Source organism: Nothobranchius furzeri, chromosome 11 (genome assembly GCF_043380555.1).
Source record: "Nothobranchius furzeri strain GRZ-AD chromosome 11, NfurGRZ-RIMD1, whole genome shotgun sequence".
NCBI classification, from domain to species: domain Eukaryota; kingdom Metazoa; phylum Chordata; class Actinopteri; order Cyprinodontiformes; family Nothobranchiidae; genus Nothobranchius; species Nothobranchius furzeri.
Window position 1 is genome coordinate 38,870,105 of NC_091751.1, and position 16,716 is coordinate 38,886,820.

Below are 16,716 nucleotides of genomic sequence, written 5' to 3' on the forward strand. Positions count from 1 at the left end.
CAGCGCTGCCACCCCAAACCTGGAACACACATCTCATTCCACAGAATTGGAATTTAGTGTATTATTTGGCACTTGTGTGTCATTTCCATCTCCACACTCCATGTATTTTCCAGGAAGGAGAAAAAGGGGTGACACGTCTGGCTACTGTGCTGGAGATGCTCGGGTCAGAGGCCGAACAGGAGGCAGAGAGATGAACGGTTTAAGACTGTGATGCAGTTCTCCTGTGAGCTGACAGAGAGGGAGTCTAAAAACATCTAGCTCAGCAGGACAAAGCAACCACCAGCAGAAGCTCACAGAGGGTCTCTTGTCTGCAGATAAAAAGAAGTGAACTTGTGACTCCACATGCACAAAGCATATCATGCATGTGTGAACAGTTATTTTTACACTGAAATACTTGAGTTTGTATCAGGCATGTTTTTAGTAAATGACTAAGAGTCAGAAGTACTCTTTGTCTCTGAGTGATGTCAGTTAGATGTAGTTTGGTCACTCTAAATATGAACTATTAGCTCACATTAAGCCTTATCCTCAGGTGAGTAATCTACTCCAGGTACGCAGCTCTATAATAGCCCAGGTTACAGCAGGAAGTGAATGACATGTAACAAAGGTCACACATTCAGAGATTTTTGGCAGCTTGAAACACACACACACACACACACACCACTTTCTACATTTTAACCTCACATGTGACACATTATAGAATGTCTCATCCTTTTTCTAACCCATCAGTCACAGACAACACCTTCCGTGATGCTCTGTCACCTTAGGAGCTTGCTGCAGATTTCCTAGTGACTTCAATATTCACACAAAGCTTAGTCAGGTAAAGGGATATTTATTTAGCATGTGAACATCACTTTAAACAGTGTGACAACCAACAAAAGAACATTTAGTCTTTAATAGTGTGAAATGATGTCTACACGCATGTTCTCTCTGTCAAACGTCCAACGTGGCTGTGGCTGTTGGTTGTTTTCACTCTTGTCTGGACTCTCGCTGAGGTTAGGAAGCACACAGCAGTTGTTTTTAAACTACAGCAGAGATACGTTGTGTCCATTCTCTCCAGGGCAGGCTTCAGGAAGACGTATAAGGTCTGTCTGGACATACGGAAATTCTCCTTCAGTCATCAGTAAAACTTGGAAAAACCTTTTCCCACCAGTCATCAGCTTTGTTCTGGACCCAGATGGACCTTGAAGTCCGTCATCGCAATCACCTAAAATGCAAACAGAACGCGAGTTAAAATATAATCCGAGATATTCACTTATTGGTAATCTGCTGAATAAAAATGAGAATACAGTTAAAATGTAAAACCATACAGACACATACAATCAGAGTGTTTAATGGGGTAACTTACACATGGTGTCGTTTATCTACGGCGCTGTTTTCCTTTCTTTCTCCATTACGGTGCATCACTCTCGCTGGATTCTTCATCTCCCGACTCTGCGTGCTCTAGCAGCCTTGATGTGATACCTGTTATCAGAGGTGTGGACTCGAGTCACATGACTTGGACTCGAGTCAGACTTGAGTCACTATTTTAATAACTTCTGACTTGACTTGATAAAATCTATTAAGACTTGCGACTTGAATCGACTTGCATCTATTGACTTGATGATGACTTGAGCATATTTGATATTTTAGCACTAAAGTGGCACGACGTGGACAAAAATCATAAATCATTCTTCGTTCTGGGTTTGATTTACTGCTAAACGCAGCAGCACTTGGTTTATAATCAGTTTCAGTTGCACTTCCTGCTTGTTTGAGCAAATTAATGAAGCTTTAATTCTGGAATTTATTTATAATCATTATCATTGAATTGAAGTTGAACAGATTACTTGATTATGACTTAAAAATTCAAAGTTAAGGACTTGGACTTGACTTGGACTTCCACATCATTGACTTTGGACTCGACTTGGACTTGACTCGAGACTCGACTGGAAAAACTTGTGACTTACTCGTGACTTGCAAAGCAGTGACTTGGTCACACCTCTGCCTGTCATTTGATCGCTCATCAAAAGTATTCTCGCAAAGCAGGTAATGAGCACTGTCGTCTCCTGAGTCCCATTAGGTTAGCCGTGAGCTTAGCTTCGTGGTATTGTTATTCCGGCACTTAATTAACTCGTTACACTGTTGCAGGCGGTTTCATCATGCCCACCTCCAAAAGGTTCCTGAGCGCTGTGCAAACGCAATCTGAAAAGGTTCCTATGGGAAGGATAGTTCTAGGAACTAAAATCAAGGAGGATGGTTTTAGTAACTTAGTTCCTAGATCTATGCAGTCCAAAAGCACCTATTGTGACATAATGTACCAGCTAACGTCACTGTGTACATTTTAGCCAGTAGCGATGGTTGATTTAAATTCTAATGTTTCGCAGTTTTTACCTGACGACGGCGCAACACTGACAGTTGTAGGCAGCGTATTTAAATTTTTAACTAAGATGCACTAAAGTACCAAACTATTGACTACACATGTCTACAGCACAATTAGACTCTCATTTATATAGTTTATCAGCAAAAAAAAGCTGATTTGGGGTGACTTGCACTTTAAGAACCCTGCTGATCACACGGGTCTCTAAACATCTGATAAAAACCAACAAGAAAAGAGAGATGACTTTAAACAAGACAATCGCAGCATACTGTTATCAACATTTACTTAAAATCTCAAACGTAAACATTTTTATTAAACATTCAGACGTGAGTAAAAATAATAATAAGATACATAAACTAAATTTGGTCAAAATTATGTCAACGCAGAGCTGCCACCCACTCAAAATAAAGTTAGAGCAATATTCCGTACAGGGATAGATTAGTTTTTCACATTCTTACAATATGCATGTGTGTCACATTCATACAATAAAATAATATTGTACAAAGTGACTTGTATGTACATTGTTAGAATGATATTTTTTAAGGTTAGGGTGAAAATGTGAAAGAACAATAAAATTAACCTGTTTTAAAATGTTGCTCAAATTTTATTTCGCTTGGGTGACTGCTCTACGCCTTCATACAATATCACTCTTAGTAAACGTTATTTATCAGAAACATTTACAGTGTTAAAAACATTTTACTACCTCTCAGTTTCAGTTCTGGTACCAAGAGCTCCGTCTTTGAGTCACATTTAAAGAAAAAGATGAAAAACAAATAACTAAACGAAGAACACCAGTCAGCAGCGGCTTTTAAAGCTGCAATGGCAAATCTGCAAAACAAGCTAGCTTTTAAACACACAGTAACCCCTCCAGTCAGCTACCATTGCTAGGCCACGCCCCCGATACCAGAACCCACATTGACAGAGGAAACTAAGATAGTGCTAAACATCAGTCACTGTTTGTAAGTCGTATTTAGCTGCCCGTGACTTCAAATTATGCTTTGGTTTTTGGGATAAAAAGTGAGCGTGTCATGAATGGAGGACCCAGGGAAGTGCGGCGGTTCAGTGAGACCGACAACCGGTTGGTCCAATTGTTGGTTTCGGGCACAGCTGCGTTACTGGCGGAAGTTTTTAGACAAATGCATAAGAACCACTTAATTCAATTTTTTTATTTCGCTTTAATCTGCACAAAATATTTATAGCTATACTAAGATGGAATATTAGGAGGCATGAAAATTATATTGTAAGCTAGCTTGTTTTCCAGATTTGCTATTGTAGCTTTGAAGCTCTCGTTCGCTCTTTTTTCAGTTAATCTGCTGTGATCTCTGGTGGTAATAAAGGCCTTTTGAGTCATTTTCTGTGAGGAAAAAAAACTCGTGAACGTTTTCACATTCAGCATGCATAAACGACTCGGACTGATGGGTCTCATTTTGAAAAGAACAAGTATCACAGTTTCTCAGTGAATGAGGCCTTTAAATGTCACTAAGAGGGACCAACTTTCCAGGGTCACCTCGGGTCACATTTGTACAGGTACGTGTGCTTTAATTATTTATATTTAATTATAAAGTTCATAATTGGTCAGAGCTAAATAAGTATTTTTAAAAATAGAGAAAAAAGCATAACCTATTTTAGCTGAACTTTAAAGATGTGGCGGTAAAATAAACTGATTTCTTTCTAGTCTAGAAGTCCTACTCCTCAGATCCGGTTGGACATCATCCTTGTGTTCATTTTCAGAAAGAAGGATTTCAGTTTGCACAGTCGGCATTGATTCTTCTTTTTTTTGCTCTTTCCTTTCTTATAAACACCATGATATTTTTCCTCTTCGTCGTCATTGGCCCAGGGAACCCAGGCTCCCCCGTGTCTGCTCGGATCAGCCCGCGGGTCATCCGGTGGGAAGTAGACCGGCACAGTAGTTTGATTGTAATAGGCGAGGCGGTCCAGCAGTTGTTTGACCACATCTGTCCGTTGGTCTGCCAGGTCATACCTCTCGTAAGGATCACCTGTGATGTTGAAGAGCCAGACCGTTTTTTTGTGGGTCAAGGATTTGTTGTCAAACGATAAGGATCGCTCGAGGTTCCACCAGCGACCCGGAAGGCTGGGAAGCATCTAGAGAATAAGAGTTTAGGGTTATTTCAGCTAATTTAAACCAGAACATTTAAAAAAAATGTAGCTGTACCTGAAGTGGGACCCAGTCTCCGTGTCCGGGATCTCCTGTCAGCAGCTTCCAGTCTCCGACTCGGATCGCAGCTTGCACCGACGTGTCCCACACTGGAGATGATTTAAACCCAGATTTGGCTTGAAGTGTTTCTGTTTGGGACGTGGTTTTGTACTGGCCTATCTGTCTGGACTTTGACTGTAACTGTTTAAGCAGCTTTTTTGATTTGTTCTGAGTTTGTCTGGACTGAGACAGGTTCTGGTTCTGTGATGTAGTCCGCTTGGATTTGGATTTGTGATGGGATGTACTTGATACAGACGGAGAACTACTCGAGTGAATCTTTGAATGTGGTCTGTAATGGAGCTGGGACTGCTGCTGGGATTGGACTTTGGTTTTGGGCTTGGGCTTTGGAGCGGGCTTCAGCTTAATTTTGGGAGGGGTCTTGGGCTGTTTGGACTTAGCAGCAGAACGTGGAAACATCTGAGGTCTCTTTGTGGTCTTTAACTTGAACGTTGATTTTTTATTCAGTTTCTGTTTCAGAACTTTCTTCTTCTTTGGTATTTTGAATGCTGCTCCTTTTGATTTGCTTGTTACTAAAAAAAAAAAGTACAAAGAAATGAGCCAAAACATTACAACCACTGACATGTCCTGCAGGTAAACTTAGATTCTTGGGTTGTAGGTTTGGACCCAGTCAATCCCTCAGGTCAGGATCAGTAATAATTTGGTAATTGGTGGTTTGATAGAGAATAAAAAGTCCAACCAACATTGAATAGAAAAGGAAGTCTCACCCTCTCATGTTTAACTCTCTGAAACAGATCCATGTACAGTTTCACTGGAAACTTTCAGAACACCAACGATCCCGCGCCTCGTTTCTACTGCGTGGCACGGTTTGAATCATTACATTATTTTCTCTGTTTCCATGGTAAAGCAACTCAGACAACTGACCGTTCGCCCGTCTGACATCCAGCCAACAAACACAGTCCCAAGCATTAGGGGCAGCAGTAGCTCAAGAGGTAGAGCGGGTTGTCCAGTAATTAGAAGGTTGCGGGGTCTATCATGACTCCCGCCAGAGAATGCTGCTGTGTCCTTGGGCAAGGCACTCAACTTGACTTGCCTGCTGCTGGTGGTTGGAGGGACTGGTGGTGCCGGTGTTCAAAAGTCTCCCTTCCGTCCGTGCACCCCAAGGCAGCTGTGGCTACATTGTAGCTCATTATTACCAGTGTGTGTGAATGGTTGGATGACTGATTGTGTTTTGAAGTGCCTTGGGGGTTGGAAAAACCTTAAAAATACAGATCATTTACCAGCCTGTCCTCTGTCTTCCTTTTGGTCTCGTCCCAGTTGGAAGTGCTCGGAAAACCTCACTAGGAAGGCATCCTGACCAGATGCCTGAGCCACCTCAGTTGGCTCCTCTCGATGTGGAGGAGCAGCGGATCTACTCTGAGCCCCTCCCAGATGACCGAGCTTCTCACCCTATCTCTAAGGGAGAGCCCAGACACCATGCTCTAAGTTCCCTCTGGGTTCTCTAATTTCCCTCTGGGATTAATAAAGTATCTTTGATTTGATGCAGAGAATACTCATTTTGGGAGCTTGAATCCACAATCTCAGTCTTTTGGTCACTACCCAAAACCTGTGGCCATAGGTGAAGGTAGGATCGTAGCTCGACCGGTAAATCGAGAGCTTCGCCTCCCAGCTCAGCTCTCTCTTCACCACGACAGGCCGGTACAATGCCTGCATCACTGCAGATGCAGCACCAATTCAACACATAATGTGACAACCCCTGAGCCCCCTTCAGTTGTTCAATTGTCTGGTTAGGGCAGAGCTACGGGTGTCACACAACACAGTCCATCGATTGTGGGACATAAAACATGACTGCTTGCGACAAACACGAGATAAAACCATAGTGATGATGATTCACGTCACGCCATTGTACACAAATGTGTGAGCTCCTTTGTTGGTAGATTACTTACTTTGCCACGGTACGCTTTTAGGTGTAACCTAGTCTGCTCAGTGAGAGCTCTTTAAAAACTCGTTAGAAACTCTCTCCTGAACATGCCAGAAAAATGGCGTACCAACCTGTGCCGTTTCACTTGGAGAAAGGATGCATAAACTACCTTCAGGAAGGAAACTAGCTTGTATTAACAAAGTTCCCATTCCAATTTAAAGGTCTGGTCCTCCATGTTTCTCTGTGGGAACTGAGTAAGCTCCCCAGATTTATTTGGTGTCATCAAGGACAAAAAGCTGTGCAGTTACACTTTTCCTCTGGTGTTTAACCTTAATTCCAATCAGGTACAACACCAACGCCATTCCACACATTAGTGAGGATTAGCTGTTTCATTTCCTCTTTTAGGAGTGAAACAATGCCCAAAGCAGAGCAAAAACCTGCGGTAATTCTAGAAAAATATTGGTAAAGAATTCATTAGTTATACACTGCAGCTGCTGAAGTATGGTGAGGTACATTTTTCTGTCTGCAGGTTTTACCAGAAGATTTCTTGGTGGTGGTGGTGGTGTCATCCCAGCTCATGGTGGCTGTAGGGGATCTGAACAGAGGGTCGATGTTGTGAAGGATCTCCTGTCGAGGAGACTCCTTCCCCTCGCTGATGGTGGGCCAGACATCAAAACCGTCCAGGCCTTGGCTCTGAGCCACAGACAAACACAGACACGTAAATCCTGCATGGCCTAATGAAAGGTTGTTTATGGGAACCGTTAAGTATTACAACAGTTTTGCCAAGAAAAATATTCCTAAATTTACCTGAAAGGATAAATAATGTTTTCCTGTGCGTTTATAAATCTTTGCTTAAGCAAAGGAAATGTGCTGGCATAATTAAAAAATACTTCTGAGTAAAAGAACGTTTTTATATTGGAATAAAATCAGTAACACGCTAAATAAATTACTTTAGGTGGGTCATTTCAAACTTTATCATCCTTCTTTTAGACAATTAGATGTTAGAAATATATGTAATAAATCTTTCTGAAGTACTAAAATTGGTATCAAACATTCCTAAAAACAGGAATCCTGACCTGGCTTAGGTTCCCACCGCCCAGTCGCACCAGTGTAGGGAACCAGTCGGTGATGTGGAGGAGGGCTTTAGAGACCCGTCTCCTTCTTTTCAGCAGCGGGCTGTGCACAAACGCCACTCCACGGACTCCGCCCTCCCAGTAGGTGCCCTGAAACAGAAGCAGTATATTTAACTCCTAGCAGCTCTGAAAATGTTAAAGAAACAATGTTCTGTCCGTCCGTCTGTCCGACAGACGCTCGGACGGACGTTTATAACTTTTCAACAGAAACACACTTTTAGAAGAAGAAAGAAAGAAAATATCATTTCCATAGCGCCTCTCAAGATAAAAATCACGAGGCGCTTCACAAAAACAAAAAAAAGTAAAAATATAAAAAAGCATTTAGAAAATGTTTAAAAATGTATTTAAAATGAGCAAAAATAGGCAATTGGGATTTAAAAGAAAAAATGTTAAGACAGAGAGTGAATAGGAAAGAGGGAAATCAGTGGATCCTGAGGAAGGTGGAATAGGTGGGGAGAGCAGAATAAAGAGAGAGTGGTTGAAGAAGGTCATACAAAAGCCAGCTTGAACAAGTGAGTCTTCAGCTGCTTTTTAAAGGAGTCCACTGAGTCCACTGATCTCAGGCTCAGGGGGAGAGAGTTCCAGAGTCTGGGGACCACAGCAGCAAATGATCTGTCACCTTTGGTCTTTAGCCTGGTGCTGCACAACCAGTAGGCTTTGGTCACTGGACCTCAGGGACCTGCTGGGGGTGTAGGGACTAAGAAGATCACCAATGTATGATGGTGCTTGTCCATGTAAGGCCCTATAGACCAGAACCAGGATCTTGAAATGAACCCTGAAGTTGACTGGCAGCCAGTGAAGCTGGAGGAGAAGCGGGGTGATGTGGGTGTGTTTGGAGGACTTGGTCAGAAGCCGAGCACAGGCATTCTGAACCACCTGTAGACGGTTCAGGGAGGTTCTGCTCAGACACGTGAAAAGAGAGTTACAGTAGTCTAAGCGTGAGGAGATGAAGGTGTGGAGAACTGTCTCATGTTCAGAGAGTTCAGAGTTTTAAAATGTCTTCTATTATTTCATTTGGTTGTACCTTTCGACCTCGTAGAGGCCAGTTGCTACCGCCTGTAAAGGGCTGAGCTCCGTTGTCAGTGGAGTAGATGATCACGCTATTCTTGTAGTATCCGTACTTTCTGAGAGCATAGGTGACGTTTCGAACCGCCTCGTCTACGGTCGAAACCATGGCTGCAAATTTCCTTCTGGCAACATTGGTCATGTCCCGGTAGGGGTAGATGTAGGACTTAGGGGGCTGTAGAGGAGTGTGGACTGCCTGTTGGAAATTATTTAACAAACTCACTTTAGAGGATAAGGATAGACCCAACCCAAACTCTTCCTTCTGATATCGAACCTGAAGGGAAAGCAGCAAGAAGAGTGGCCGCTTTGTCGGGTTATGGCTCTCTAGGATTTTGCGAGCTCTCTGTGTGAAAAGCATGGTGGAGTATTTTCCTTCATGACCCCAGGCAACGCTCTCATTGTCCTGGAGATCGTACCCGCACAGCGCAGGACCATCACAAGACCCATAACTGGGCAAAAACAAAGAAGAAACAAAACATAAACAGGAATTCATCCCCAGCCTCCACCCAAAATAAATAAATAAACACTTAATTTACCTGTAATAATCTACACTTCCTGTTAGGGAACCAAAGAATGAGTCGAAACCCTTTCTGGTGGGCAGACACGTTCTCCTAGAGAACAAGTCAAACAGCCTGTAAATATCTGAAACTAGACTCGGCAAGTTCAATAGTTAAAAAAGATGTCTGTACTTCCACATTAATGCTTCAGAAACTTCTGGTGAGCACACGTTCACCTGTGGAGGCTCACCTGTAGAAGCCCAGGTGCCATTTGCCCACCATGTGTGTGGCGTAGCCAGCCTCATGGAGCCTCTCGGGAAGAGTGTCCATGTGTGAGGGCAAACAGCTGGGCTGTCTGGGTCTGATGATGGAGTGCTGCAGACCTGTGTGGATCTGATACCTCAAAGGAAAAGCAACCGGCGGTAAACCCTAAAACCAGCACCAGGGACTGTTTCTCTGCACAGTTGTTAGACATATCCGTACCTGCCGGTCATCAGCTGGCTGCGTGACGGAGTACAGATGGGCTGAACGTAGTAGTTTTCCAGTATCACTCCTTCTGCTGCCAGTTTGTCTAGCGTTGGTGTCTTGATGGTCGGGTTGTGGTAGCCGATGTCGTTGAATCCCTGTTACACAACGCCAAAGAGCTCTTTGTTCTGTCCATTGTGCTGTCGTCACATTTTCATGTTTTGTTCAACTGTCTGTAGTTTTACAGTATATCATTTTTTTAATAGGGGTCCACAGATGCTGCGAGCCTTTATTTATGCCCACAGTTCAGATTTAAGTCCTAAAAAACGTTTTGATAGATAATAAAGATTTTCTGATCCAAGTTTCTGAAAAAATAAATAAATAAATAAAAATAAATAAACAATTCCATGTCTGAGCCAGCTCTTTTGAATGAACTCGGTTTGGAGAAGTAGAGATTAGTTCTGATTGAATTGATAAATCAACAGCTGGTCACAAAAGCTATTTTTACTAAACTGCTGTTAATTTGCTACAACGCTGTGGCGCCATCAGGGACACTTAGGTCGTTTATAAGTGGTCAGACCGTGGCAGTAATGTGACATAATCATGTCCTTTTATAAAAATTTAGGCGATGGCGTTTCGATTATCTTGGACATAACTCGCTTTTTATTGCGATTGAAGCTGCGATCCTTAAAAAAACATCACAAGCCGCTCCTAAAGGTGTCTGTCCCCATCAGTCCCTGTGCCGTCTCTGATGATCTGAGCTTCAATTCAATTTAATTCAATTCAAAAATACTTTATTAATCCCAGAGGGAAATTGATAAGCTTCAGCTCTAACGGAGAGTTGCGGCGCTCCAGTTTGCCGTCTCAGTTGATTTTGTACAAAAAGCAAAACATATTGCCCATTTACTTTCATTTTCAATATATTTGCCGGCCGGAGCTCGGCATCAACTCCCCACGTCATCATGACACCTCCCTCTGTTGCACCACGGCGCAATAGCCGTTTATAAGACAGACCGTTACCGCAATACCACTACCAAGCGAGGTGGAACAAATGCAACAGAAGTCATGCAACGCCATGCCAGCATGGCACGTTTATAAGACACACCGTTACGGTAATATTACGGCGATTTGCCAGCATGGTGTGTCTTATCAAAAGGGCTAGAGAAGCCAAAAAAAAAAAAAAAACACCTTAAAACAGCTCTAAGCAGCAGGGGTGGGTGGGGACATGGCAGAGCAGTAATGGAACCAAAACACGGCGGCATGTTGGATGCCAGCTTTTAATGAGCATTCACATTTGTTCTTCTTTCAGCATTTTTTCCCTCTGGTTGGTGGCTACAGCCAGTGGGATTTATGCATGCACATACTGGGTACCCCTAACTTCAACACTCAATGTCACATTCATACTAGCTGTTAGCCTGTCGATCCAGTCCAGAACTCATCTTTGTTTCTACACCAGCTAAAAATGCATTTTCGTAGCCCAACTTCAGAGAATCTGAACCTCAACAGGACTCAGGAGTGTTTCACAAACTCACCTGATCATCAGTCAGAATAAATATGATGTGTGGCTGATTCTTCTTATTCTGTCCTTTTTCACTAATTTGAACTTCTCTGTCCATCAAGTCTGATTTGGACTGACGAGCTGACAGGAAGTCCAGACTGAGGAATGTAATCAGGACAGTCAAAGCAGCAGACACAGCCTTCATTGTTACAGCACGACTCCTGCAAGACACCCAAAAATGTTAGAAGAGGACAAGGACAGGGGAAGTAGGCATTGTTTCACTCAAATACACAGCTGGAGGACTGATCGCAGATCATAAAACCACATTTGAGACGGACTGGCCAAGTTGGCTGCAGATGTGAGCTGAAACACATCCATGTGGTGGAGTGAGAGCTAAACCTCGGAGGAGGACTTCTTAACCGTTTACGATGGCTGAAACTGAGTCACTCCAATAAAAAGTGATGAAAATATTAGGTGGGACTGTGAGCTGAAACCGGAGAGTCTGAATGTGCAGAGTGAGGAGTTCAAACCATGTCTTTGATCATTACCCTGCAGGAATGTGAAATCCTTTTAAGGATTTATACAAGTCGACTTTTAGCGGTGGATATAGGAAATCTGAGGGGGGAGGGGGTGCTAAAGGTCTAGGTGTTCCACAAAATATGTACAGAAAAAATAGTAAAAGTCAGAAAAAGTATTTAGATTCCAAGACTGATTAAATTTTAAGAGAGCGTAGAGAACATTTTTAATGACATAAAAGTAGGGGGGGGGGGCATCTTGGTGGGGGGAAAGGCTCTGCAGGAGAGGGGCGGTTACCACCACTTTCCCTCTACTGTAGAACAGCCCCTGGTAAATATAAAGTGTATGAAGCCCTTGCTACAACAGTGTTAACATTTCACTGCAACTGTAGTTTTATAAAAATACAAGGTTGTAAAAATACAATGTTTTAGTTGCATTCTATAGTTTTGAATAAACTTCTAATTATGCAAAATCTTATTTTAGGAAATGATTTTAAACATTCTTGCTGTCATCAGGTGATTTTGTTTATTGAAAAAGAAAGTATGTAAAATCAATTTTAACCTAAAAATCTCAACAAAGAGAAAAATGCATTTTATAAGAAGTGACATTAAAACCCGTTTGTAGAGAGTAGGGGGGAAGCGATCTGACTTGTTTAAAGAGTCCGAGCAGGATGTGAAGTTGATTTTATACACAAAACATGATGAAAAGCAGCTGCTGGTGAGATACTGGTGGACAATGGGACAGCTCACGTCCCATGTAGGACAGACCAGGAGGAGAAGCCAGAGCTGGTTTATGCATCATGGGAGTAAAAATCACACCATTGACACAAACGAGAACACAATTATCATCAGCGGTTGTTTTTGAGGCAGGCCTGGATCAATACCTTGGTAAAGGATCGATGGATGTGATCGGCTCTCCCCCTCCGCTCCGCTCCTCTCCTCCTCCTCCTCGCTTTAGTCCATTCTCCTCCTCGTTCCTCTTTTCAGCTCTGGTCGGAGGTCAGTTTGGAAGAGACGCCGCATGTCCTGAACTTTTCACCGAACCTTCCTTCTTCCAGCCTGCGCGTCTTCGCTGCCGAGTAACCGGAGCGACGATGAGCTGGAGACAAAATCACACACAACACCGGGGCGGCCTTTCGAAATAAAAGACTCTAGCGCCTCAGACCACTCCATCAGTGTAATCCAGCCCTCAGTGTGCCAACTGTAGTTTATTGTCTCCACACACAATAATGTGTTAAAGGTGTTATTTTTAATACAATGTTTTATAAATAAATAAATAAATATTTAATTGTATTTAGCAAAAATCAGACATGGTTTAACAATTTTCAGCAACAGTTGCGGCAAACAAGCATTGACTATCCTGCAGCCCATTTGTTTCTTACAAAAATTGGATTTATTATGCAGTGATGACAAAACTGTTGGCTTACAACTTATTTCAAATTGTTCTATATTTAATAACATATTTATTCATTTATTATTTTTAAGCTCTTATCTATGCCATTAATTCTCAACACAGTCAGTTATATTCTATAATATTATATAGCCTATTTGGAGTTGCTGTAGTTTTATTTATATTGTAAGAATGAAGTGCAGTTGAAAACTGTTAATGTGGAAAAATAATTATTTGTAAAAAAGTATTTTGTATTAAAATATTCTTGAAGATGTAGCACCCCAAACATCACCATTATCGTTATCTGTTATAACGTATAAAGTAATGTTGACTTGAAAGAAAAAAAATCATTTATTTGTCATAGCACAAAAGCGTAAAGTTTTCATATTTTTAGTTTTATTTTGAAATTTGAATTACTCAACATCCGGTATCCTCACGCAACTTAACAGGGGAAACGCTAATAAAACTACAGCAGAGTTCACTCGACGCTAATTAAGAAGCGCTTTTATCTGCGGAGGTCCGCAGCGCGGCTCCCCGTCGGAGGCAGCGGGACCGCGGACGGAACACCAGCCGAGTTCGAGTCGGTGCTAGCAAGCTTGGGCTGCTCCAGGAGAGCCAGCTGGCGCTCCGGAGGAAACCAGGAATGTCTGCTGCTGGCAGCTGACTGCACAGATGCAAAAACATCCCAGAGCACTCAGGATGAGGCAGAAGATGTGAGATTAAGCAGGGAAAACACGCGCAGAACTTCAGGATAGGCGAGTAAGTTATAGCAATAAAAATAACAAAGATGCTCGTGAATAAACATGAGCAGAAATAGTTGGAAGTGGTGTTTTATTTTAATGTTTTAACTGATGCATGAGTGGAGAAATGTTTCAAAAATAAAAGTCTTGAAGGGATTTTTGTCTGGTTTTGTTTAATTGGTCCACACATATAAATGCCTTGGTGTCTGGCTCCATGACTCCCTCTCCTTTAAGCCCTATGTAGATACTCTTGTGAAGAAACGCAAACTCAGGGTTTCTTTCTTTTTTTTTTTTTAGAAATAAACTGTTTTTCTTTTTAAGCAAAAAACGACTACAGTTACATTTCTGTTTATTCTGGATTATGGAGCCTCAGCGCAGTGTCTTGGTAAGATTGATGTGGTTTATCACGCCTCGCTGAGGTTAATTACCAACTGTAGACCACTGACCCATCATTGTGAGTTGTATTCTCCAGTGGGATGGCCTTCTTTGGCCACCAGGAGGTTGGGACATTTGGTACACCTTCATTTTTAAAGCCATGCTTGGATTACTACCCACCTCTGTAACTAATTTTACAGAGAAGTGTAACTTCTCACAGCCTGCGTACAAATGATCAGCTGTTACGTTGTGTTTCGTTTGCTCACACCGAATGGGGCAAAGGGGCTTTCGTTCACTCTGCCCCTTCTGCATGGAACCGGCTGCAGGAAAACTGGACATTAACCGAGTTAATCTCCTTGATTACCTTTAAAACCAGACTGAGAGCCCTTGAGACGGACTCCCTGTGTCGTAACTGCCTTCTGTAATTTTTGTACATAACAGTATGTGTAACTGAAACATTAGTAGCTGTAACTTCTGCTGCCTCTTGGCCAGGACTCCCTAGAAAATGAGGTTTTTAACCTCCATGGTACCTTCCTGGTTGAATAAATAAATCATTCCAACACTTTGTGCTCTAAGGGTCTGGCTGTGTTTAATCTGATTGTCTGAGCTGCTGTAGGATCTGCTAGAGGTCCCACTGGCAGGGAGCAGGAACGTTGTCATGGTTCCCTACGTCGTTTCCTGACGTTCTGGTTCAGAATGGGGCTGTTTTTAGGAGGATGAGCCTCTTTGGTCTGCATTTGTCTGTTGAGGTTTTATTACCAAACAAGTCTCTCTAATTTGTCATCTTAATCTTACAAGCAAGGGCGTCAGTTTGTTTTCAGAATTGCTGGGGACAATAACCATACACTTGAGTGGGGTTTAAAAATTGCTGGGGACAATATAGGCTAGCACAGGGGTCGGCGGCTCTGTAGCCGCATGCGGCTCTTCCATCCATCTGATGCGGCTCTCTGTGCTTGTAAAATAATGAATGGATATTTAAATAAAAACCCAGCGCTTTGGGCTTCCTGACAGGGTTGCGGAAGGCGCTTTATAAATAAAGCTTTGATTGATTGATTGATTGATTAAAAAAGCTTTATATTTTACTTCATTAATTTTACAGCTGCATGCTAATTCTAAATGTAAGGATTGTCTGCGTAAACCTGAACAGTTCCAACCCGGTCTTACTGTGAGACCAGGTTGACGCGTCACGCTTGTGCGTAATCATATGCGCTTCCTGAGCTGGAGGATGTCAGATTCTGGGATTCTCCTCAGACGGCTCCTGGATGCGTCGCCACATTGGAGACAGGAACAAGCACTATTCAGCCAAAGTTTCATAATCAGGGAACATTTTCTAAGTGACAAGTCTCTGAGAGACAGGGTTTGGAAAACACTCGCTTCAGTGGGAGGAACCTTCTCACATGCGCTCTGGTTCTGAGAGCCTGGATTTGTATTCTGAACAGTCTAAACATGTTTTTAAAAGAAACGTATGACAAAAGTGGCACCTGCTCAGTAAAACCACCAACAGGGTGAAAAATGTCAAAATATCGTAGGCAGAGACGGGCTACAACTTCTGGATCATCTTTATATAAATCGTTTTATTGATTATCTTCTTATGAAAGATAACTTTGACGTACACCAGCGACCAGGCGCGTTGCAAGATTTTCAAAAGTGTGGGAGATGTTGTCTGTGCCTAAAATAATTTGATGTTGTTCATCTTGTTAGTTTAATTTCCATAATAGCGGAGCAGGTGCGAATTTTAGACGCGTCACTCATGTCTCCGTTTTAAACATGTTTAAACTGTTCAGAATACAAATTCAGGCTCTGTCTCGTTAGATTGGTGTAACTAAAGGTTGTACTGAATGAAACTACATTAAACCATGTTGAAAAGAAAAGGATCCCATTAAATCATTTCCCCTCATTTACAGTCACGACGTACAGCGCAGTGCGCGTGGCTCTGGGGTTAATCAAGTTTAGTTGTTTCTCTTTGCAACAATCTTCACAAGAAGGCAAAACAGTTAAATGGCAGCTTACAGATATTTCCATTTGACTGTATTTTGATGGATAAACTCAAGGATGCTGGCTGTTTTGAAAGAATTACCCCGACGCACACTGATGCGCATGGATGAGCTTGGAAAAATGTTCTTTTTATGAAATTATTCAACTTTGGCTGAACAGCGCTTTTTCCCGTCTCTAATATGGAGATGCATGACGCATCCAGTCTGAGGCAGAATAGCAGCTCAGAAAGCACCTGTAGAGACATTTGATTACGCACAAAGTTTATGTGGAGCAGAAGCGGTCGGGCCACGGCAGGTGAAATGTTCCTAGCCTACATGAAGTGAAACTGTTTAATTGTAACATTAATATGTTACTGGACATGCTGGTCTGGTTGGTTAGACCAGTGTTGGAAGTGGAAAACACACACACACACACACACACACACCAATTAAAATAATGCTGATAGCATGGACTAGAAGACAGGTGATGGTTTTATTTAAATGATGATCAGGCTGCTGTAAAATGTAATCTCCATCCACATCCAGACAGAATGATCCTCTATTCTATTTGCTCTGCTCTTGTCTGGACTGATGTAGCTGATGGTGCGCGCGGCGCGC

General features: G+C 42.4%; 1 protein-coding gene across 2 annotated transcripts in view; it reads right to left on the reverse strand.

Annotated features, from left to right (window-relative positions):
• Positions 1–2,619: 2,619 nt before the first annotated feature.
• The window catches only part of LOC107383443 (arylsulfatase I), a 93,682-nt gene continuing 79,585 nt past the window's right edge, over positions 2,620–16,716 (reverse strand). The window contains exons 4-14 of one of the 2 annotated variants that reach the window (XM_070541542.1): positions 12,505–12,719; positions 11,140–11,326; positions 9,626–9,765; positions 9,393–9,542; positions 9,182–9,256; positions 8,920–9,094; positions 8,605–8,841; positions 7,524–7,670; positions 6,984–7,140; positions 4,527–5,098; positions 2,620–4,456 (exon numbers count right to left, since the gene is read on the reverse strand). In XM_070541542.1, coding sequence (XP_070397643.1) covers positions 4,046–4,456; positions 4,527–5,098; positions 6,984–7,140; positions 7,524–7,670; positions 8,605–8,841; positions 8,920–9,094; positions 9,182–9,256; positions 9,393–9,542; positions 9,626–9,765; positions 11,140–11,310 — 2,235 coding nt within the window. In that variant the 5' untranslated portion in view covers positions 11,311–11,326; positions 12,505–12,719 and the 3' untranslated portion in view covers positions 2,620–4,045. Of the gene's footprint in view, positions 4,457–4,526; positions 5,099–6,983; positions 7,141–7,523; positions 7,671–8,604; positions 8,842–8,919; positions 9,095–9,181; positions 9,257–9,340; positions 9,543–9,625; positions 9,766–11,139; positions 11,327–12,504; positions 12,720–16,716 lie in introns of those variants that run through there. The other variant, XM_054743368.2, reaches the window with a different exon arrangement.